The sequence below is a fragment of the Aulonocara sp. 'chitande type north' Nkhata Bay genome, linkage group LG17, assembly GCF_057382095.1.
Source record: "Aulonocara sp. 'chitande type north' Nkhata Bay isolate Kocher_YH1m ecotype deep benthic linkage group LG17, A_spYH_male_GT1.1, whole genome shotgun sequence".
NCBI classification, from domain to species: Eukaryota; Metazoa; Chordata; class Actinopteri; order Cichliformes; family Cichlidae; genus Aulonocara; species Aulonocara sp. 'chitande type north' Nkhata Bay.
Window position 1 is genome coordinate 14625312 of NC_141360.1, and position 23657 is coordinate 14648968.

Genomic DNA, 23657 nt, shown 5'->3' on the forward strand with positions numbered 1-23657 from the left:
CCCCGTTATTTTAACTACGTTGACTGATCGTGAAGCTTTTCGTACGTTCACTGGGAAAATTCCGAGCATTCTGGTAGCAAGCGAATGTGTCATAATTCATATCCGATGAGACCCCGCCCTGTCCACGGTGTGCCTCTGACCATTCGTGAGCAGTCTGTACAGTGGTGGTCGCGCCAGCTTCCATGGCGACCAGCTAGAAATGCGTTTTCTCATCTCCACCAGCCGGTAAGCTCCCGTTAGAGAGCTAACGGGCGTCCGATGTCATGGGAAGATGTAGCGTACTAATTCTTTAGAGCAATTGCGCTGTACATTAGTATGCTAAGCTAATGTTGAGCCGTTTACGTTTACCAGCCAGCAGTGACTAGGGCGAGCTAGCGGCTCTAAGCTAACTGCTAGCGTTTACCTGCGGGCTGCTGCTAACTACTCTACGCTGCTGTTGCAAGCTAACAGAATGGAAAGTGTGAAGGGAAACGAGTGTGGAGCGATTTCGTCTTCTTCGACACTGCAGGGAACACTTGATTCTAGCAGTGACAGTAACTCCGTGAAGCCAAGCGGATTATCGCCGCAGCACTCTGGAAAGAGACCATCTATCGGGGAGGATGACGGAGGAGGCGCAGAAGCGAAACTCTTCGGGAAGGGGCTTGCGGCCACCTCCCTTCTCCAGATTGCGATAAGGAACGGGATTTATCAAAGCCAAGTTGCCAACGCTATCGGTGGAGCGGCCAAAAACGCAACCATGTCCGTTGTGAAAACGGCCAACATTTACAGTCTGACATCGGTGAACAGTTCCACCTCGGTAAACTCTATGCTGAGCAGGAGGCGGCACAGGCACAAGAGGAATCTGTCTCTGGGGGCTCCGCCGACCACCGGTTCGACCGGAGCGTCCTCTGCGGAGGCGGCCAGCCCAGCTCCCTCATCCTCGCCGCTGAGTACCCTCAGTCTTGATCGAAAAACCTTCCTCCGACAGAAGCAGTCGAAGCAGCTTCAGGCCTCTGATAAAACATGGGTGAGATCGGACCTCCGGCGGGGTTGCATTCACGTCCACGACTGGCTCACGCCCTCCTACCCGCGACCAGTGCTGTGTACAGTGGACACTACTTCTAAAGAGGTAGCCTGTAAGCTCGAAGGAAGTAAAGCTGGGGCTGTGTTGAGAATTAACTGCAAACCTACTGCTTTAAGTGACCTCAACGATCTTTGTAAAGATACTAATGGCCATGCTGATGACATGAAAAGTCTCAGTGACAGTGTGGATATTAAAAATCTCCAAAGTGAGGAGAATGAACTCACAAAAAATGTGGAACTGCCTTCTAACTTGCTACTTGATGACAAAACTGCTAGTAATTCTTCATCTGAGGTCTACCTGAATGACATTGGCGTGGATTTGAGTACTGGAGACTGTTATGGAGTCTACTCAGGCTCTGACATAGAGAGCAGCACCTGTGAGGACTTCAGTGCAGGGGGACCAAGAAGCATGGAGCACGGGGACTCACTCAGCGATGGGTTGGGTTTGGGCACCGACTCTTCTGTGCTGAGCCCAAACTGTGACAGCGCTCCAGAGGGACCTGACCCATTTGAGAGCTCCTCTGATGAAACAGACCTCATCTCTTCTCCCTCACATTCAGCTATCTCTCTCTCAGACATCCCCAAGACTTCAAACCAATCCGCAAGACCAAGTGTTGACACTGAAGCTGGGGCTGGTGACCACACAGATACACACATATTAATCAAACCTCCTTCTAAATGCTCCAGCAGCTCACAGGCTCGCCCTCTGACCAGCCAAGCTTCTGTCCAGCCTGAACAAGAGGTCCCTGGGGGGAGCAGAGGATGGCTTGAGCCCATCAATATAAGCCCAATGCCGGCCCTCTACATCCAGCTGCACGGTGGAGCTGTGAGGCGGCTTGGGGATGATGAAAGACCTCTGCAGATCTTAAATGAGTACCTCACTAATCTGGGGTTTGAAGATCCATGGCGAGTGCAGGAGGAGGGCATGAATCCTGAAATTGGCTGCCTGATCCGCTTCTACTTTGGTGAGCACTTTATTTTTAGTGAGAAGGAAAGGCATCTTCTCTCAGTAAAGACAACAGTTGTCCCAATTCTTATTAAAACATCCTGCAGTGTTAGATGTAAGAGCACCACAAACTAATGCAAGCCACTTTAGTTGTGCTTGGCTTGTCTCTACACAGTCATTGTTCTTCTGTTCTCACCATACCATGAGTGCTGTCATTATGTTTGGTCATTCAGACCGTTAAACAAGTGGATTCAATTGTCCCAGCAGCACAATAAGCTGTGTTGTGCGTGTAAACTGGGTAAGGCAGGGAGACACATCTGGAGGTAACAGGTGTACTCTGTCAGCAAAGACCAAATCCTGATGCATTATAGAATCAGTTTGTCTTCTTCCCTCTTCCTCTTCTTGTTGTTGTTGTTGTTGTTGTTATTGATAAAAGATCTTGTTTTGTCCACTGTCATGGTAAGAGGATGGAAAAACAGGGACTCTTATGGGATTAGCATTGCTGGATATTGTTTTTTGACCTCATTTTTGACCTCATCAGCAAAGGCTGCAAAATAAGAGTCGGGAGGAAATGATTGGACTTTGATATGTGCTAAAATTCCTTATATTTTAGCCCCCCCCCTCCCAAAAAAGAATAAATAATTAAATAGACCATTACACATACCATTGCAACCCTCATAGACACACTCGTGACATGCTACAAAACTGGTTTCTCTGCACTCTGAAAATGCAGCTGGACAGATTCCCCTGCCCGTCATTCTCCTTTTATGTCTCACAGTAGTAACATAACACTAAATAGAGTTGTGCAGCTGACAGTGAGGGCCCTTCTATTAATTCAGGAGAGGACATTTTTGCTCTACGTTTTTGTTTTTTGTTTTTTTTGTTTTGTTTTGTTGTCCCGTATGTGTTTGCACAGCACGAGTTGGTTAATTCTGATGTCCCGAGCTGAGCCAAAGAAGTTTGACTCATCTGAAATCCCAGCAGCCAAATGCACATTGACACGTTGTGCTTACGCTAAGAGAAAAGTGACCTTAGTGGAACTCAAATTTCACCTCCTCAGTGTTTCGGCTACCTCTGAGACAGTTGCAGCTGCAGGCTCCTCTTCAGCCTCAAACTGCAGCATCCAGAGGTCGCAGCTTTACTCTCCCAGACTTTACAGCCTTTTTTTTGAGTCTGAATGTCTGAGTGGCATTTCCAACTTGAAACTACAACTCTTATCCAGATTTGGCTAAAATTCAGCAACTTGACACGAGAGGTGGCTCAGGATGTCAGATGCTTTTTTTTTTTGGACACAAGCAAGAAAAAGTTGAGGTCTAGCATCAGTAGGGTGTGGCTGTTGCCTGCTTCATGAGAGACAGGATGTTCCCCATTCAGAGAACTAGACGGACGGAAAGGGCATGTATGTGTGTGTGTATTAACAACCAACATCTTACCTCCTCCGCCTAGGAAAGGGTGGACACACACAATGCACATTCCTCAATGTTGTTTAGTGTAAACTGGGCTCTGTTCATTGTGTTCATGTTTATGTTAATTATATATTATTTTTTGGACTAGATACTGATCAATCTACCAATAATGACAACAATTTTACCAACCAATCATAAGGTTTGTTAGTTTAAACCCAACAGTTCACACAGATCTTTTTCTTCTAAAGCTGCAGGCTAATGAAATGAACTATAGTAACTCTTGGCTGTCTTCTTTTCAACATTCTGTTTCACTTTCAGAGAAACTCTTCTCCTTTATTAGGTTCTAGCTTATCTACATTTCAGTGCACCATTGGTGTCTGCAGAGTCAGACCTCACTGTTTCTGTTTGTAATGAGGAAATGCGCAGAATTTAGAAAAGGGGAAAAGGACATGTTAGTAGATCTTAATTATATGTCAGTCTCCTAAATGATTTCAAACACAAGTAATGTTGAATGATATGTTAAAATATTAGCTATTTTAAATTTTTTTTTTTTTTAATTTTTTTTAAATATTCAAGACATGCTGCCTCCACCTTCTCTGGGATTTGCTCCTGTTTCATCTGATATTTAGCAGAAAACTGAAATGTTTGGTGTGTAAAGCAGCAAATTAAGTATATAATCTTTTTCCATTGAAAGCATAACGTATTTTACAATATATAATAAGAACATATGTTATAATATTAATATATAATGTTTTGCAGATGGCAAATGAATTGAGTTTCCTCAGATTAGGTGTGTTGCCATGGCCAGCTTTGCATTTTGCACTACAAATGTCTGCGTCAGGTTTTGAAAAGTGTAATAACACCTGAGGTGGCGTTCAGCTTGCCATTATTGCACTGTGTTTTTGTTTGATTTCGCCACACTTCAGAAGTGACATCATGGTGTCATTCTCCATCAGATGGTACTGGTACTAAAATTTTGCTGCTAATTAGGGTAGAGACGTAATTCAGTTGGTACCGTTAAAAAGTATAGAGTTTGGTAACCAACTGATGATGGATGATAAAATTTGATTTGAAAAAACTGATTGCTCCATCAGTTTAAATTGCAGATGATACAGTGACGGTGAAGTTCTGGACAACTTTTTCAGGGTTGTTGTTGTTGTTATTTCTCCTTTTGTGAGATTCTGGTTTTAGCTTTCCAGGTGTGCTGATTTTCCTCCCCTTTTTTTGGTATACTGTAGGGGGTCGGCAACCCTAGGCACGCGTGCCACAGTTGGCACACGAAGGGTTAACTGATGGCACGACCATAGCTGGACTGGCCATCGGGCATACCGGGCATTTGCTCGGTGGGCCGATGATTTTATTTAATTTTTTTTTGGTAACGGTATAAACAATGAAACGTGGTGGATTGGTGTGTAAAAATAACTCAGTTGTTTGGTGGTGGCTATCGCGGAGCTTCCACAGATTCAGTAACATTAGTAAGTGGTGGAGGCCAGCAGGTGGATGAAGGAGAGGGGAGGCAGGAGGAGGAGAGACCCGAGGCAGCCGCCGGTCCGAGTGTCAGGTGAACTGAACTTCAGGTAAGAAGTTATGACCTGCAGTCTATCTGGGTCAGATATAAACCAAGTTTAGGTGGAGTTTATTTTTGTTGTGCTGACTTTTTACAGTCAGTTACAATAACTCATACTGTGTACTAGCTAGCACGACAGAGTTTCTATACAGCTGGGTCGGTGCTATGATGTTACTGATAGTGAACTTTATTTTATTCAGAAGGTTAGTTAGTAGAGTTGCCAACCGTCCCGTAAAAAGACGGAATCGTCCCGCATTCAGAGAAATTATTACGTGTTTCGTGATGATCTGAGAAGGGTTTGTCTAGGATGGAAAAAGACACAAAGGTGGATTTATTCTGTCGTTACGCTGCACAGCTGCCTCTTTTTCTCTCATTCTCTCCCCCTCTCTCTGCTGTTGCTACTTTAATCATGAAACTGATCAATGATCAGCTGATCGGCTTTTCTCTCCTGTTTGTTTATCGCCCACTTTGCGCCAGAAAGAAGAAACTGCCAGATGTCGCGCTAAACAGCAGCACGTTTAAGCTTGATCAGCTGTTGTTAGAATTTATTTAATATTAATTTCTAGTATCAGCTGATTTTTGCTGGAGCCACAGCTGTAAAGCTGCTGGTCATGATATCGGTTTGTATATCTGGTGAGAGGGAAACATGAAGATGAAACCAGGAGATGTCCTTACTGAATCATCAGAGCAGAACAGGTGATGGAGAAACAGGTTTACCTTTTAGGTGACATGAATGAGTTGAACGGAAGCTATGAACTGTTTCTGAGAGACAAATAACACCAGGATCCTTTTCTAAGTAGCTGACAGCTGGTAACTGTGCAGGGGCGGGTCTAGCAAAGTTTTGCCAGGGGACAAGGTTGGGCATTAACAGGGAAAGGGGGGCACAAAGAAATACTTTCTTATTCTCATTTAAAATGTCTGATAAATAATTATCTGAAGCTTACAACCAAAGTTTTTATCTGACGTAAAATGTATAGAAATCATACATATACCAACAAGATTGTACATCACTGTCACAACAGCATTTGTTTTCATTCAAAGGCTTTATGGCTTTAATACCTGGTGGGCCGGTCTTTAGTCAAGCCGGGCTGGTTTTTTTTTGTTTTTTTTTGTCCCAGTCCAGCCCTGGGCACAACACGCAGTGAATTAATCTGAGAAGGTGCATCAAAAAATAAATGGCCGCGCCAGCGGTGCACATCGCAAATTAGCTCACATAGACACATTAGTTGTGCCTCTTCTTAATGACGGTATTAGCTAACAACCCAAACTACCAGATTCAACTTGTAATTGGCTAAAAATAACTTAGCCTACTGGTGAGAGGGACGTTGTTAGCTTTCCACATTCCAACACTTCAAAAGCTTCAGGAGCTTTCTGCTCAGCACAGCATCAGCACCACGGAAAGACACGGATACATCTGTAAACTCGAGACACAATGCATTTTTGGGACTTTCAGGTGTGTGGACCAATGTTTGATTTTCTGAACAAACCAGAAATCTTTAATGAGCAGCTGGATTTGTCTCGCATTAACTGGCTGAGTTAATGCCAGTTAATGCGACATCGAAGCAGCTGGAATCCACAGCTGTGCGTGTTCATGGAGCTTGCATTTTCACCTGCTGAACATCACTACCTGACAAGTTTGACCTTCTTCAGAACATTGCAGAGGCGTTATTGACGGTATTTGGCTCTACATATCTGTGAGCAGATTTTCTCTCACATGAGTGTCCTCAGGTAGCCGTCTGGATGCTGGACACTTGGAGACCTGTGTCTCTGAGTGGGAGACCAGAGATCACATAACATGTGTGTCTCTGTATTAACAGACATGTCATATTGGCTTAGTTTATTTTTCTTATCATTGTTGTGAGGAGACCATAAATAGCATTTGTATTTTCTGTTGTACAGTTCATTTGCTGTTATGGAGTTCTTGTTATGGGTAAAAGGTGTCTTTTTTGTTTCAAAATAGCTGATAACTATTCACTGATAGCTGCCAACATCTGCGAACAAATATAATTCTATAAAGTGGTTCTATATAGTGTGTAACTGTTCATATAGCGCGTTATTAAATTTATTGCTAATGCAATCATATGGCACACTGACTTCTGAGGAAATTTTAAATGGCACTTGCCATCAGAAAGGTTGCCTAACCCTGCTGTAATAGATACAAACCTCAGTGTTAGTGCTGATCATGGAAAGCATACAATTGGAAGATATTGCACTGATATAGGATTTTTAAAATTGATGCCAGTGTTTGGTGATTTAAAAATCCAATATGAATATTGAGGTCTAAAGATGTAAATGATTTTCAAATGATTTGATAAAGAATATAATCTCCAGCAAGGGCAGGAGTCAGTGAGTAATTCATAAGATATATTTTACATGATGATACAGCGATTCTATGATATGTTAGAACACAATAAATCATGATGTGCGTGAAGCTGAATTGGAAAAAGTAGCCCAAATGTTTAATTTGCATGCTTGAATTAAGAGTCTAAAATAGGTTTAACAAAAAAATAAAAGATTCAGTTTAAGACTCTATATCTGACAGATTTAAATCCTTTGCACTTTACAGATTTCATTCAGTACCATTAAAGCACTGAGGTTCACTGAAGCATTACTGATGAGTCAGCTAGGGCCGGTGAAACCTAGGTGATGTTGTGTGTAAGTCACTGGAGGAGGCAGTAGGGAGGATGTAGGTGCTGGCATTGTAGGACGTTACATAACAAGGTAATCTGATTTCAGGTCTCTCAGTGGCTCAGACTCTTCATGTGTCTCCCTTTTTCTTATTCACTGGTAAGAGCATATAAAGTAACTTTGAGTTTCCAAGAATTTAAAAACCCTGGACAATGTAGTCAGTGCTTTAAAAGACCTAGAATGTATTCTGGCTTATACTGGCAAAAGTCAGCTCCAATTCATTACTGAAGCTAATTTGTGTCAGCAAAGGGTTAATGTAACAAATGATGACTGAGTGACTGCTCTCCGCCAGCCCACAGGCTATTGAGCTACAGTTCTCTTACATAACCACGCAGCTCTCACTTTGTGAAAGAGAAGACCATTGAGAGAGAGTTGATTCACAAAATCCCATAGAGCAAACAACAACAAAAAATACAGTAACCTCTATAATGCTGTTATGAAAAGTCTGTTTCTGTCATACTGTATTCTTTCCCTCCGCAGGTAAACCTCGTAGTGTGGGAGGTTCTGAGCGCGTGCAGCTGTCCGGGGTGTTTAACGTGCGGAAAGGGAAGCTGGCACTGCCTGTGAACCGCTGGTCAAAACGTCAGGTCACTCTGAGTGGAACCTGCCTCATTGTCTCGTCTGTGAAGCATGCCCACACTGGCAAGATGCACATCCTCCCTCTCATCGGAGGAAAGGTACTTTGTGAGACGTTTCATGTCTTTGACACACAACAAGCAAGTACTGTGGCTGGGTATCTGTTTATCAGGGACAAAAATACTCTGCGGTTTAGACCAGAGGTCTTTTTGTTCCTGCTGCATCAGGATCTTCTTTCCTAGGTCTTCGTTCTAGCTTAACTGCAAGCCTTTGTTGAGATTTGGATAATATTGACCTAATGAATCATTCAAGCTTAAAAAGTGTTTTCTACACATAATAGACAACTTGCCAAAGAAACAAGTTTATATTGCATCTTTAGGCATTAGTACTTGTTGCAAAAACACATCATTGGTTCCCATGTCTTCAATTGAATCTACAAAAAAATAAATCCCATAGGTGTGACAAGTGTAAAAGGGTATTTTTTTCATCAGTAAGGTGATTCCTTAGTCTCAGTGGAAGAGTGGCTGTTAAGAAGGTATTTTAATGATGGAAACAGGGAGAAAATATCTTAAAAAATATAGACGGGAAATCGGTGGCAACAAGGTATGGAGTGACGCATCCATATTTGAGATTTTTGGTTTAAATTGGAGTTCAGGAGAGAGGTACAGTTACAGCCATATGTAATGGTTTAGGGCTGCATTTCATTTGAATGATGAGAATGTCATTGGAAAGATAGATACTCAATAAATGTAATTTTTAATGCAGGTGGAGGAAGTGAGAAGACACAGCCACTGTCTGGCTTTCAGCTCAGCTGGTCCCCAGAGTCAGACCTACTACATCAGCTATGACTCCTACACAGAGAACCTCCGCTGGCAGAGGACAGCCTCAAAGGTACAAAGTGCAATTGTAGTCAGAGGCACATCTGAACATTTAAACAATTTGCTGTCATCATTGCTTCTGTCTGTACTGGTTACTAGCAGTAACTTGCTATGTGCTTTGTATGCAAGTGTAAATCTAAAGCTTCTCAAGTGCAGAATTGCCTTTTTGTGTTAGTATCTCTTCTGCTAAAGAATAATACTGGATATTGAGTTTCAAACTTATGGATGTGTACTCTGTCCACATTTCTAAAGAAAATACATCATTATCTGTGTGAATTTAAGGTTTGAATTTAGGATTAAAACAGTATGAAACTATGGATTTATGTGACTAGTAGACTATGTTTAAGCATTGCAGCTCATGCTTGTTGGTTCCAGAAATATTCTATAATTCCAATTTCATTAATATATAGTGGCAGAATCTGGTTTAGAGATGTTACAGGGTTAGGGTTAGCAGAGTGTTTCTGTGGGTCATACGGACCTATTTACACTTACATACCACCAAACAGTGATCACCATCTTGAGCAACACGTGTCTCAGTTACATGCTCAAAGGACAGTTAAGCACGTGAATGAGAGGAGTCAAAGATGAATCTATGAACTCATTTGACAAATATGAGCATTAGCCTCATAGTTGACATACTTGTTGAGTGTTGTGTAAACAGGAAAAATAATTCCAGTAACACAAAACCGGTTTTGGTGTTGTACGAGCACCTTGCTTTCGTTTTTGAAAGGCTTTTGAATGTTTCCTTTAAATGGGACCGATTCTGCTTTTCATTATTTCCTGTCACACCATTGTTACTGTTACAATATCAGAATTTATTTAATGAGTTTAGTGTGTGTACGAGTAATCCATGTGATCTAATAATAATAATAATAATAATAATAATTTTGTTTATAAAGCGCTTTCAAACAAAGTGCTGTACAGCTATTTGGAAATGAAGACATAAATAAATAAAAGTGATACGTACAAGTTAAAAACACAATAACAAGTTCAAAACATAATAAAAGTTAAAAGCAATAAAAATTAAAAAAACAAAATGGCATAGAATCAAGACATGCAGGATACGGTAAACAAGTGGGTCTTCAACTTAGCTTTAAAAACCTCCACAGAGCATGCCTGCCTAATATCTTGAGGGAGGTTGTTCCACAAAAATGGGGCACGAAAAGAAAAAGCACGCTCCCCAGTAGTCTTTTTTTTTCTGGCTCTAGGAACTTTTAAAAGGCCAGAATCCTGGGATGGGAAAGCACGGGATGGAACATAAAGGTGCAAAAGATCAGAGAGGTATGAAGGTGCCAAACCATTTAAAGCCTTGTAGGTGAGCAGCAGGACCTTATAATCTGCTCGAACCTGACAAGGTAGCCAATGAAAGGATTTCATTACAGGGTGCTCAAATTTTCCATTTTTAGTTAAAATGCGAGCAGCTGCATTTTGCACCATCTGTAAACCTAAATACTCACACAGTTTCATACCATTTTGTTTTGTTGTTGTTTTTTTCTTTAGTAAATATTCATTAAATATTCAGTAAATATTCCTAATATGGTCATCTCAGGCACAAAGATGGTTGTAAGCACAGCAGCCCCACTCACTATTCAAACTTTCTGTTTATGAGGGGTAGCCAATGGGAAGAAACTTCGCTGAAAAGCAGAGGAGCTAAAAGCGTGTGTTGAAAACAGAGGATTAAGGGCAGCACCAAGACCTATTATAATGAAAATAAGGATCATTGAAGACTTTGAGTGTATGTATGTTATGTAAAACTAGTTTAATAGAGTCAAAGAATAAAAATTAGTCTGAAATGAACTTAATGGATCCCGATTATGGCTAGTTTGATGGAAGTAACTGCAAGGCTGTTGTCTCTCTCTCTCTCTCTCTGTCTCTCTCTCGCTGTCTCTCTCTCTCTCTCTGTCTCTCTCTCTGTCTCTCTCTCTCTCTCTCAGATCGCCTCTCAGAGGGTGAACTCGGTGGACCTGTCATGCTGCAGCCTGGAGGAGCTGCCTGCTCAGCTGTTTTACAGCCAGGACCTTACCCACCTCAACCTCAAAAACAACTTCATGTCCCCTCACAAAGGTGTTCCAGCACTCACCAGGTCAGTTTCTCACATCAGCTCTCCTGCACACACCGATTCTCAGAGTACGTCTCTCCCTGTGCGTTTAATGATATGGCACGGGGAGGATCTGGTAGTAAACTGTGTGTGTGTGTGTGTGTGTGTGTGTGTGTGGTTTCGTGCATGGTTATCCATGGGTGGTGGAAGCATGATGGTTTTTGGGTGTGTGTGTGTGAGTGATTAAAAGAGAGCTGCAGCAGTGATGAGAGATTTGACGTCAGCTGTCTGGCCTCTCGGGTAGAGGGCTTCTCTGTGTTTTCCAGGTCAGATTAGGCGACGTCAGCTGCTGATGTCACGGTTTTATGAGGTTTAGCAGTCTTTCTCTGACTTTCTTTTATCTCTGGCTTCTTTTTTCCACACTACCTTCATAACAAAATATTAAGTATAATGTCTTGCAAAATTGTCTTGCACAGTTTTCCTGGTGTACAAACAAGCTTGTACAAAAGCTTGATTATGAGGTCTTGAAACCCGTTTAGTATCACGGAGGAAAAACTTTCCAGGTCTTGAATATGAATTACATTTACTTCTTAATTACTTTTCAATTGGTTCATCATGGAAGTTTTCATCAGTTTCTCTTATTTATTTCTCGCTTCTGCTATCATGTACAGCAGAAGTGGGAAAGTGAGGTTTGGTGCTTTCATGAATCACAGAGAAAGCACCAAACTTTAAAGTTTGTTTACACAGTGAGATGCAAGATCTAACATATCAGCTGAACAGATAAAACACTATTAACTCGCACTGTAAACTCATCAGGAAAACACTAATAAAATTTGCCTCGCTCTTTAGTCCCTTGCTTTATTCCGTTATAGTTTTTTTGGAGGCTGTTTTTATTTTGAATTTTTAAAAATAAAAAACGAAAAGCAGGTTTTGTTTTTATAACGTCAATTAAAAAAGAAACTCACTGACTAAAACTCAGAATAAGGTAATTGTATAATGCTTTACTCTCAGCAGGGAATCAAAAAGTTGTTTTCCCCAACTGTACTTTGCCATGGTAGTGTGCTGCTCCTGAGCTTGCTCTGTTTAAATAATCCATATAACACCACAAACTGACTGATTATCTGGAAATGCCCTTTCATTATTTCTAGAAAATCACTTAGACCTTATTGTGCAGATAAAAGCATTCCTAGTTTTTAGAGATGTTCTCACTTTACGCTGAGCATCAAAGAGACGTGTTCTCAGCAACTGAGACTTGGTCCTTGTGTCATTTTGTTATCTTGGCAGCAATTTTAAAGATATTTGACCATTCTGTAAGCTTTGATTTGCGACGTAGAGCACGAAAACTTTTCACTTTGGATAAAAATGACAACGACAGGGGTTGCACATTGTTTTTGACATGTGCGTCTTTTCAGAATTGACAGTAGTGCAGGTGTAGTCTAAAAAAGTGTTTAGTAATAGTTTTGTGCTAATGAGGACATCAGTATGAGACAGTACAATCTCTATTTTCTTAAGTTTTGGTACAAAATTTGCATAGATAAGTAAAAATGCCCTGATCCTCAAATATAGCTTACACTTCTAGCATAAACTGTCTGCAGATTGTCTTGTAAAGTGACCAGCGTTACGTTTTATGGTAAAGTGGGTAAGTAAAGTGACCAGCACTGACAAACCTATTATGTACAGTCAGAGATTAGCAGCATTCATCTGAACAGCCTCGTTTTCCTTTCTGTCTGCCTTTATTTTGGCTTCTTGCATCCATGCCTGTCAAGGCAACATGACATCAAAACCTGAAATTTGCCTGATGGCAATCTCTACACGTCATTGTTTTGGCACAAGCATATGCATATCATGCAGTGTTTTAAGGACTGTATCCTTGCTGTGGTGGGCGGGTGAGTCTAACTAAGAAGAATGTGGGCCTGGATCAGCCTTTCACTCTGATTGCTCTGTGAACTGGATTAGGAGGAGAAGAGCGCAATGAATATAAACAATATACACAAGCTTCTTACCTGAAGCACAGGCTGCATTGTTCTGTTGAAAACTTGATACTTTGTGTCCTTGAACCTTTGTATTAGCTTCTTCTGTGCTGATTTTACTTTTTTAATCTGGCAGGTGTTATGTAAGTAATAGTTGTTCACTGTGTGTGTTTTTTGTGTTTTAAAGAAGGCCAGAGTCTTATTATAGCACAGAGATGAATATCTTTGTCTCTCTTTGTCTGGCCCTGTTCCTCTTGCCCTTCCCTCCTCTCTCACACACTCTTGCTGAATACTTCTCTCTTTCTCTCCCCTTTTCTTTAGGTTTTGTAAACTGAGAAGCCTTAGTCTGTCAAATAACGCTCTGTCTGAGTTTCCTCTGGCCCTGTGTGACATCACCTCCCTCACGGAGCTAAACCTGTCTGGAAATCGTCTCTCCTCCGTGCCTGCAGAAGTAGGAACAATGCACAAGTAAGTAAATGACGATCCAAGGTTTGCAGTTTCATAAGAATGAAGCCTAAAATGGGATGTGTCCTCACTGACCTGCATTTTGCTGACAGAGACATCAGTTTGGAGTTGTTGTTGTTAGTACCATTACGGTACATCAGCGTTGATTAATCCATCTCTCTATTGAGCGAACAGCTGGCTGTGCACCAGACTTCTGTCGTAGAAATCTAGAGGTGTTGTCCAAGTGCCCATAGTACACAGTGACACTAACAGTGTCTCTGTGTGATGTGGGAGCTTGGAGTTTCTGCGCATATGCTGGCTTTTTTTTTTTTTCCTTTTGAAATTTTCTAGGAATTTCAAAAGGCAAAACACAATTTTTATGTCTAACTTGGAATCGGGGCGTTTATTTGGAAACAGTATTTTACTTTTAATGTAAAATACTCAGCTATGTTCCATAACTGAATATAAAGTAATATTTAAAAGTTCCAAATTAAGCTTGTTTATACTTACAGACAAGTCAGTACAAAAATGTCAGTCCTGTTTAGTGTTTAAAGTCTTTTCTTAACACTATATTTGCATAACATGTTTTTTACACACAGTATCTGTATTACAGTTTTTCTCAAATGTTAAAACACAAAAGCCAATCCTGTAACCCAAATGACCAGTAGTCTAAACACATTTACTAAATGTAGCCACCATATTCCAGTACCATAAACACATGTCACATGAAGACACAATTCACAAAACACAACCCTCTGTACTCATAAATCTAAACACATTTTTCCTTGCTAAAACACATGTTGCAAAACAACTCTGCTCATATTCTCAAATGAAAGCCCATGTGATGCAAAATGCTTGCCAGTCACCAATCTTTGAACACAGGGAACACACCTGGCGTCATTCACTACACACAATGACTCAAAATTGAAGACACTTGTTGCTAATGCTGTACCCACATGTAAAAGCAAGTTCAGAGTGCACAGTATGCTGAAGGTTCCAAACAAACACAATGGATGAAGGCAGAGTCAGGGGAAGAGGAATTTGATGCAGAGGAGGGAGAAGAGCTGGCCCTGGAAGAAGAGGAGCAGGCCAATGAGGAAGAGGAGAAGGCCAACATGGGAGAGGAGAAGGTCCAGGAGGGAGAGCAAGACCACCTCGCACCATCATTACGGACGAGATGCGAGCAACAGCTCAGCGACATGATGCCGCACAGTGATTGTGGTGTGTGTGTGGTGTGAATAACGTAAATAAAAAAAACTTCACACCCTGTTCATGTTTTCAAGATTACTGTTGTGTGCAATAGATTCTGTTTTTGCATTGAGTTGTGTTACAGTAGTGTACGTACATGCAGGATTTTCTATAGATTTATACTACTCATATGAAACTCACAAATCTAAATGCCTAATCCTCTGCAGAGATCTACGACGATCCGTTACTGTATAGTTTCTAAAATATGCATTGGCAGTTATGAAACAAAGAACCTTCTCACAAATTGAGCATTGTGTTTTCAATTGTTTTGCTGTAGTGTGTAATGCTGTGTATAGTGTTTACAGTTTTGACAGCTTCGAGCTGCTCTATTGGTGTGGGAGTTTGAGTTTTGCAGTGGGAAGGTGTGGTTGTGTTTATGTAGCTTTAGAGAAGGGTGTTGTGTTTGGACATTGGGGGACCTGGTGGTAACGTTTGTGACATGTGTTTTAGCATTTGAGAAAAACTGTAATTACGACTAAATGCCCTTCCCTCTGTTTGGCTCTGGCCAGCCTGCAGACTCTTCTCCTGGACGGTAACCTTCTGAGTTCACTGCCTGTGGAGCTGGGCTCTCTGGAGGGCTTGACCTACCTCGGCTTATCCTTCAATTGTTTCAGCTGTGTGCCCCCTGTCCTAGAGAAACTTGGAGGGATGGAGAGACTCTGTCTGGCAGGGAACAAGCTCTCTGTCCTGGACTTGGCTGGCCTGCAGTGGCTGTCTGCTCGCTACATAGATCTCAGGTAAAAATGTCCGCGCAGTAGCTTACATTTTTAGAATTGCCAATGACAAATACTGCAGTTCTGCATGACTCCCCTTTCATGTTTGGTGGTCTTTGAAATGGCAACAAAGGTTTAATTTAGCCTTTTGAAGTACAAAATAAAGACGGAGACGGTGAAGGAAGGGAACCTGTCGGTTAATTATTTTGGTCAGTCGTACTACGAATGCCTAACAACTTCTTCTCAGGTTCTGAAATGTGAAACGGGTCAGAGGTTAAAGTGTTTGCTTCTTCTGGTCCTTTCTTCCCTCTTCCTTTACTTCCCCCTTCTCTGTTCCTCTCTGTGCTGTATGCCTCGAACAGGCTGAACCAGCTTCAGAAGGCGACAGTGGCAGATGTGGAGCAGCTGGCCCACATTGTTCATCTGGACCTGAGGGATACAGGTCTAGACGAGCTGGATGTCAGCTCTCTCTGCAAGCTGGAGCTCCTCCGCTGTGACAGAAACACTCTTGCCCTCCTCAGAGTCTGTGGCCACGCCCTCAAGAGCCTGCATGCTGCACACAACAGTACGACCACTTAATTTTTTCTAGAGAGATATTAAATCCAGAAAGACGTTCGTGCCATAAAGAGTTGTGTTATGATTTTAGAGCTGAAGCAGCTGGAGGTGCATCCTGTTCCAGAGAATCTGACTGTGCTGGATTTATCCTGGTATAAAAACTAAGAATACTTCACTGTCCTATTTACAATCTAGAAGAACAGAACATGTGCTTGTTGTAAGCTGAGTGCTGACTCTGTTTGTTTTCCTAAAGGAACAAGCTGGGATGTGTCCCCGACTGGGTGTGGGAGAGCAGCAGACTGGAAGTGCTGGACATCAGCCATAACTGTGTCACTGAGCTGCCTGTACGGTGAGCATCGCACAGACACATGATTCTTATGCTTTTCATGAAAGAACAGGTGGGGAAATGACAAAAATCAAAGTGAGGGAAAGCAGCTTGGACGTAACAGCTGATAATAATGCATCATTGGAACTTACTTGATCTTCAATGTGCCTGTGGTAAGGTTCTTAAAATATATTAAATTACATTTAAAAAGACTTAAGAACCAAGCTTGCAAAAATTTAACTAAACTGAAGAAAGTTATTACTGAAAATAAAAACTAATGAAAAAATACAAAACTACATCTCTTTCAGGCAGTTCTTTTTTTCAAATCGTGAAACTGTATGATATTGATTGATTAATTGTATGAGGGATATCACCTAACATTTTTAGCTACAATTTAAACGTGCCCCTTAAATGTATCACATACAATAATCATAAAGTTACTGTTTAGAAAGGAGGACAGCTAAAAGGATCCACTGACTACATGTGTCTGTGTGTCTGTGCACGTTACTTTGTTTAAAACGTGGCTGTGCAGAATGAGGAGATTGTGGGTTGCAGTTTTCTTTTCATCCAAACCACATGAGTGGCTAGAGCCTTTATCACAGGAAACCAAAGATATCAAAATGATGCATTTAAATAAAGCGCCTTGAGCTTTTCTGTGAGAACCAGTTTACATTTTTGCCGATTGGAATTCTCAAAATTTGGAAGTTTTAACTTTTAAAAAAAATTGTCAGCTCCAATTTTACACCTCTTCAGGGGCCTGTGTTAGGGTTAAAACATGTTTTTAAAGTTTCTAATTAGAATTATATTAGATTAGTTATTTTGCACTTATTTGTGATGATTGCAATTATGGGTAAATATGGCATTATTGTCAGTGAATGTCTTCACACAGGTAGCAAAACAAACGTGTGTGTGTGTGTGTGTGTGTGTGTGTGTGTGTGTGTGTGTGTGTGTCTCCACATACAGAGTGGAGTAGGCAGCAGTCACAGTGTGAACACTGTGCTTTCAGCCATAATATGAGAACTGCTCATCAAGTCTGGCCTAAAATCACCACTTCATTTATTCAGACCTAGAGCAACACACCTGCCAAGTGTTAAGCAGATGGGTGAAAAACGGATGAACAGACAGATTTTCTTTCATTCGTATGATGTAATCCTGCATTCACAATCACAGTTATTTGGGTTCATTCATGCTTGATGATAGTTTCCAGCTACATGAATCTCAAGCATAGATTAATTGAATACAAAGTGAACTCATTGAACCTCCATGGGAAATCAGATGGTGCTCAGCATGGTGGTCCCACTAACAGATGTACAGCACACACACTGAGTTGGCTGTGCTGTTTGTGTTTAGGCTGCTGTCCAGTGGGAGCCTGAGAAAGCTGCTGGCAGGCTGGAACGATGTGTGTCAGCTGGATGAGAGGCTGGAGCGATCACAGCTAGAAGTCCTGGACCTCCAACACAACCATCTAACTGAGCTCCCACACAACTTGTTCATCAAAGCGCAGAGGTGGACACATCTTTTTCTTCCCTCCTTTTGTTCTTTTCTTGTGTGTTTCTTCCCATCAGCATGTATCCGTTATTTATCTTGTACTAAATTTGTACCCTCTGTTGGAAATTCCTCCCAGCCTGCGATACCTAAATGTGTCGGCCAATAAGCTGGAGAACCTCCCTGCAGCCAGCCTATCAGAGGATGCCTTCAGCAGCCTACAAGAGCTCTACGTGACCAATAACAGCTTGACTGACAAGTGCATCTCTCTTCTGACTGGACACGGCCACCTCAGAGTGCTTCACCTCGCCTACAACCAGCTGCAAACCTTCACTGCCAGGTGAAATACTGCACCTGATATAAACTGAGCTTTAAAATGTGACCATAAAGGCTTCTTTACATCTGGACATGTTAGATTTAACTGTAGGGTTCCTTTATCATTTCCGCTCCACTATCCTCACTCACTCCACCTCTAACCACCAATTCCCACATTCCTTTGCTTTTACAAGGTGTTCTATTCCTAAGTAAATGGTACACATCCTTCATCATCCTGTATAAAATCTGAGCCTTGGTGCAGGTCATGATTACTCCTTTTTACCTCCACGTCCTGCAGTAAACTAGCTCGACTGGAGCAGCTGGAGGAGCTGGATTTGAGTGGCAACAGGCTGAGAGCGGTGCCCACGACCATTCTCAACTGTCAGCGCCTGCACACGCTCTCTGCCCACTCCAACTGTATCAGCGCCTTCCCTGAAGTCCTCCAGCTGCCTGAGATTAAGGTAAATCTTAACTTAACTCTTTTTCACCTAGTAATAGGGAGGTAGCTGTAGTGTACTAATGCCACTCACTGAATTAATGCTTACCTGCCAGAAGTATTATTTGAGAGGAGGAGGTAGCTGTGGTAATGCTAATGCTGGATAGATTATCCAGCGTTACAGAACAGAAACAAAGAGAAAATAAAAGAAATGCAAAAAGAAAATTGAATTTATGCAGTTTATAAAACAAATTGGAAAAAGATGATAAATTAGACAAAAACACTTAATTTAATCTGACTCGTGTGCACATGTCAGGACTGACACTGTGTTTCTCTTCAGTGTGTTGATCTGAGCTGCAATGAGTTGACTGAGGTGACTCTGCCAGAGATCCTTCCTTCAAAACTCCAGGAGCTCGACCTCACAGGAAATCCTCGACTCAGCCTCGACCACAAGAGCCTGGAACACCTGAAGTATGACTCACTCGCATAAACACACCACCACCTGAGCTTGGGAATAAAAGAGCAACTGCCTGACCTGTCCTGTTCTCCCTCTCTCTGTAGTAATATCCGATGTCTGAGGGTGGATCCTTCACCTTCAGCTCCTTGTGTGAGTGAGAGCCAAGGAGTCCCTGCAGTCTGGAGTCATGGCTACACGGAGGCCTCTGGAGTGAAAAACAAGTCAGTCTTTCTTTGATGCTTCAGCCTTTTTTGTTTTGTTTTTTATGCCCCATCTCTGGCTTTGTGTCATTGTTCTTGTTCTAAACTGCCTCCTTCTTGCTGTTCTCAGGTTGTGTGTGGCTGCTCTGGCTCTGGACAGCTTCTGCGGCATTCATGAAGCTCTGTATGGAGTTTTTGATGGAGACAGGAATGTCGAGGTGCCTTATCTGCTGCAGTGCACCATGGGAGATGTGCTCGCAGAGGAACTTCAGAGGGGCCAGAGGCAAGAGGACTACATCATCAACACTTTCCTCACCATGCAAAGGTAAACACTGACCTCCAAACGATGTGTGATTTGGAAGGAAAACAGCCTCACCTCACTCAGGATGTTGTGTGCCCATCTCCTGCAGGAAACTGGGCACAGCAGGCCAGAGGATGGGCGGGTCAGCAGCTCTGTGTCACATCAGACATGACCCGGTAGCGTCCAGTGAGCATGGTGGCTGCTTCACTCTGAAAACTGCCAACGTTGGCAGGTGCCAGGCTGTTTTGTGCCGAGATGGCAAAGCTATGCAACTTTCACACATCCACACTGTCAAAGACGAGGCCGAGTACCAGAGGGTTCGGCAGCATAACGCTATTATCACTGAGGTAACGACACGTTTCATATGCTGCACAAAGTGCTGAAACAAGTCCATTTATCGACACCTGTGATTCTCACTTCCAGCTCCATATTTGTATTTTTGGACTCTAATAGAGTTGTTTTGCATATTTGAAACTTTAGCCATGGTTAATATGAACAGCCAGAATTTGCATGCTTATAGTATATAAATGGATAATAGAAAATAAGAAAAAAGGCAGATTTTGGCCATTTAATGGAGCTAAATATTGTCTGGCTTAAGCTGTTCTCTGTCTTAAACCACACCAGTTTTTGGACTACTGATGGGGCGAATCTATTCACAGACTGTTTTGTAATGTTTTTTAAAATAACTGACAGTAAACTGTATTCAATTCATTTAGTTTGGTGAGACCAACAATATAGAGCACACAAATACTGAATCTAAACAGACAAAAAGAAAAATTAACTTTGGAACAAGAGAATATTGGTTTTGTTTTACAGCTTGTTACTGAAACAGTCAGCAGTCCGTTTTCAACCCTACAAAACCATAAATAAATGTCATTATTGTCGAGTTTTTTCCGGGGGGGAAATACAAATGCTTCTGTTTGTCCTTTTCCTCCCTGCAGGATAACAAAGTGAGCGGCGTAACAGACTCCACCAGGATTATGGGTTACTCCTTCCTCTGCCCATCAGTGACACCTCACCCCCATGTTTCCACGGTGGCGCTTACCCCGCAGGACGAGTTTTTTCTCCTGGGCAGCCGGAGACTGTGGGACATGTTGTCGCCCAGTGAGGCGGTGGAGGCGGTAAGGAACTTACCAGATGCTCTGGCTGCTGCAAAGAAGCTGGTGACTCTGGCTCAGAGCTACGGCTGCTCTGATAGCCTCAGTGCCGTCATTGTGAAGCTCAGCATCACTGAAGAATGCTGCTGCTTCTGCGAGCCGCCACCGCCACCACCCAGCCCTGGCCCGGCAACTCAGCCCGGTTTACATCCTTATTCGGGAAGCAGTGATGGCAGCATTCCGCTGCCACAGCCGCCGCCCACCTCCTCAGCAACAGTGAGTGAGTTGAGCAGCGAGTTCAGCACATCTGAGATGAGCAGCGAGGTGGGATCAACGGCGTCCTCGGAGGAACCGCTGCCGCAGGCTGAACCCCCAACCTCTCACCCGAACCTCCCGGGGCGAGCTGGCACGCACAGGCCCGCCTGTAGGGGGAGCAGCTTCCACAGGCAGTTCTCTGGAGCACTGTCTGATAACGGGCTTGACAGCGAGGACGAGGAGCCCATCGCTGGTGTCTTCTCCAACGGTAGCCGTGTGGAGGTGGAAGCTGACGTCCACTGTCTCTTACGACACAACTGTGCTCAGTCTCAGCAAAGCACAGACAGCCCTCCCCCTGTCACGCTGCAGAGTGAGTCTTTGCCTCTGGCCTTCCCTTCCCCATCTGCCTCCCCCGTCCCGCCCTCCTCTCCCTACCTCGGTGGGGAGGCTCGGTCAGGAACTCTGGGCCGGAAGGCTCGAGGTAATGGCTCTGTGGCCTGTCAAGGCAGGAACCAGGACCTCATTGAGGAGGCTGCCGATGCTCCTGTCAAGAAGCAGGGGGGCTACTTCAACGCCCCTGCCCAGCCAGACCCCGATGATCAGCTCATCATTCCCCCGGAGCTGGAAGAAGAAGTCCGGCAGATCATCCAGCAACAGCAACAGCAGCTACAGACACACAGCCAGCAAGCACACAACTACCAGAATCCTGCAGACTACTTCCTCACACCCCTCTGACAGCTGCTCTCCACAACTGGAGTCAGTCTGTTTCACACAAGACCACAGAGTCTGTGAACGAGCTCAGCATTAAGTTCACTCAAGACCTCAGAATACTCTGACCCGGCTTTGACACTGTTTCCTTACAGCTTTTGTTTTGTTTACTTCACCTTGAAACCAATGAAACTTTTCTAACACTCATGTTGATGAAATGTTCACCTGTAAATTCATTTGTTCCACATCTTTGATTTGAAGCACTTTGCTTTGTGTTAGCCTCATTGATTTTATGTTCACTGGTACTTAGAGTCGGACCTGTCTGTTTTTGTCTTAGAGCAGACTGTTTCTCTCCTTGCTCGCCATGGCTGATGGCCTTACAGTTACTGGGGTTAGCAAAACGGTTGGACTAACTCCCTTAGGAGTTGAATACTTTTAAGTGACCTCGTCACTGAAGCGTGCTAATGTTCTCTGAGAGAAAAGATGATTATTTGTGAAGGCTGATATTCCAGATGTTTGTTTTTCGGGGTGTGCAGAGTCTAGTGGTGCTGCAGTGGCTACATGCTGATCAGTGGTTGACAGCTTAATGAATGTTCTCAAAACAGTGTTACAGTTTTCAGCAAACCGCACAAGAGAGCTACTTTTGCTATATAATAAAGTTTTCAGATAACCAAAACATGTCGGACTTGGGTTTATCTGTTAAAATCTTGCTCATTCAGAACCATCCACACAGTATCACTTTTATGTTTTTATGTAATAAGATTAAAACACATCTGCTTCTCGAACTTCCGGTTGTCACCTGCATACAGTCCACACATGCTCACTCATTTCTTTTAATTAATTTAACGTGTGTATGTGTATAGCTGCACTGAGAAGGTGAAATGATTGTATTTCCAGAATTCAACTTGTAGTGCATTTCTTCTACAAGCCTTATTCACCTAATTTCTCTCTCTCACACAAACATACACACACACACACACACACACACACACTTACAGTTAGGGCAGGCCAATATGGCCAAAAATATTTATCATGATATATATTTGAAAATTTGCGATAACGATATAACTGACTACATTGACGCGAGGCAAAATACTTTACAACTCCACAACTTTATTAGTGCAAAAAAAACCCCATCAATGTATTTTCACTTAATCAAGCAGCTGTTTTTTTTTATGTGCATTTAAAGCTATATAAAAATGTATCAGTGCAAATGCAAATTCCTTGCTGACTAAAGGCATTTCCAGTGGAAATTGGCTGACATATCCTGAGCATAACAATGTATAATATCCACAAAACTTAAAGTCACAATACGGTAATATTATGTTGAAGCACAGTACATATTACTCCGCCGAGGCTCCTGTCTACGGTAGCTGTAATGTAGTGATGTGCGATACCACTGATTTCCTTTCCGATCCCTAACCCTTCTTTTCCGATAACGACGGCCCGCTTGCATGTTCTACTGAAAATTGTGCTTTGGTGAGTATCTGACGGACGAAAGCCAAACCAGTTCCACACCACTGAAGTTTCAGCATTTTTACAAACAAATTCTGGTTCATCCGTTTCATTCAACGATCTGCTTCCGCCCTTCTCATTCTCCGTCGCCACCATGCTTTTTCCGCCATGTGCGTATGAAAACAAAGGCACTGCGCATGCGCGTTTTACCCATATTCTATCGCGATCTTTCATTTTATCATTGCCTAACATTATACCGGTATTACCGTGAACGGTATTATATGGCCCAGCCCTACTTGCAATGCTTTTATATTCATTTTCTTACATTTACACACCGATGCATTGGGGTCACTCAGGATTCAGTATCTTGCCCAAGGATACATGGTCACCGTGTATTTGAAGATTAAGTCAATAATTGTCTAGAGGTGAAATGACTTTTACTGTTGTCTACCACATTTTTTCCTTCATTTTTAAAGATGGAAAATGCTCACGATTTTATTAGATATATAATTTAGATATTTAATTGTTAATA

The 23657-nt window shown here is 42.5% G+C and overlaps 1 protein-coding gene across 1 annotated transcript; it reads left to right on the forward strand.

The window, feature by feature from the left end:
• Window positions 1-127: 127 nt before the first annotated feature.
• Window positions 128-22346, forward strand: LOC147309784 (PH domain leucine-rich repeat-containing protein phosphatase 1-like). The gene is made up of 17 exons (XM_086270067.1): window positions 128-2027; window positions 8150-8346; window positions 9011-9136; window positions 11058-11206; window positions 13453-13599; window positions 15333-15560; window positions 15899-16101; window positions 16183-16243; window positions 16345-16440; window positions 17767-17922; window positions 18041-18241; window positions 18515-18677; window positions 18993-19123; window positions 19214-19330; window positions 19440-19634; window positions 19720-19957; window positions 20552-22346. Exons 1-17 carry the CDS (start codon window positions 452-454, stop codon window positions 21695-21697), a joined length of 5130 nt encoding a protein of 1709 aa, XP_086126193.1. The 5' UTR covers window positions 128-451; the 3' UTR covers window positions 21698-22346.
• The last annotated feature ends 1311 nt before the right edge of the window (window positions 22347-23657 follow it).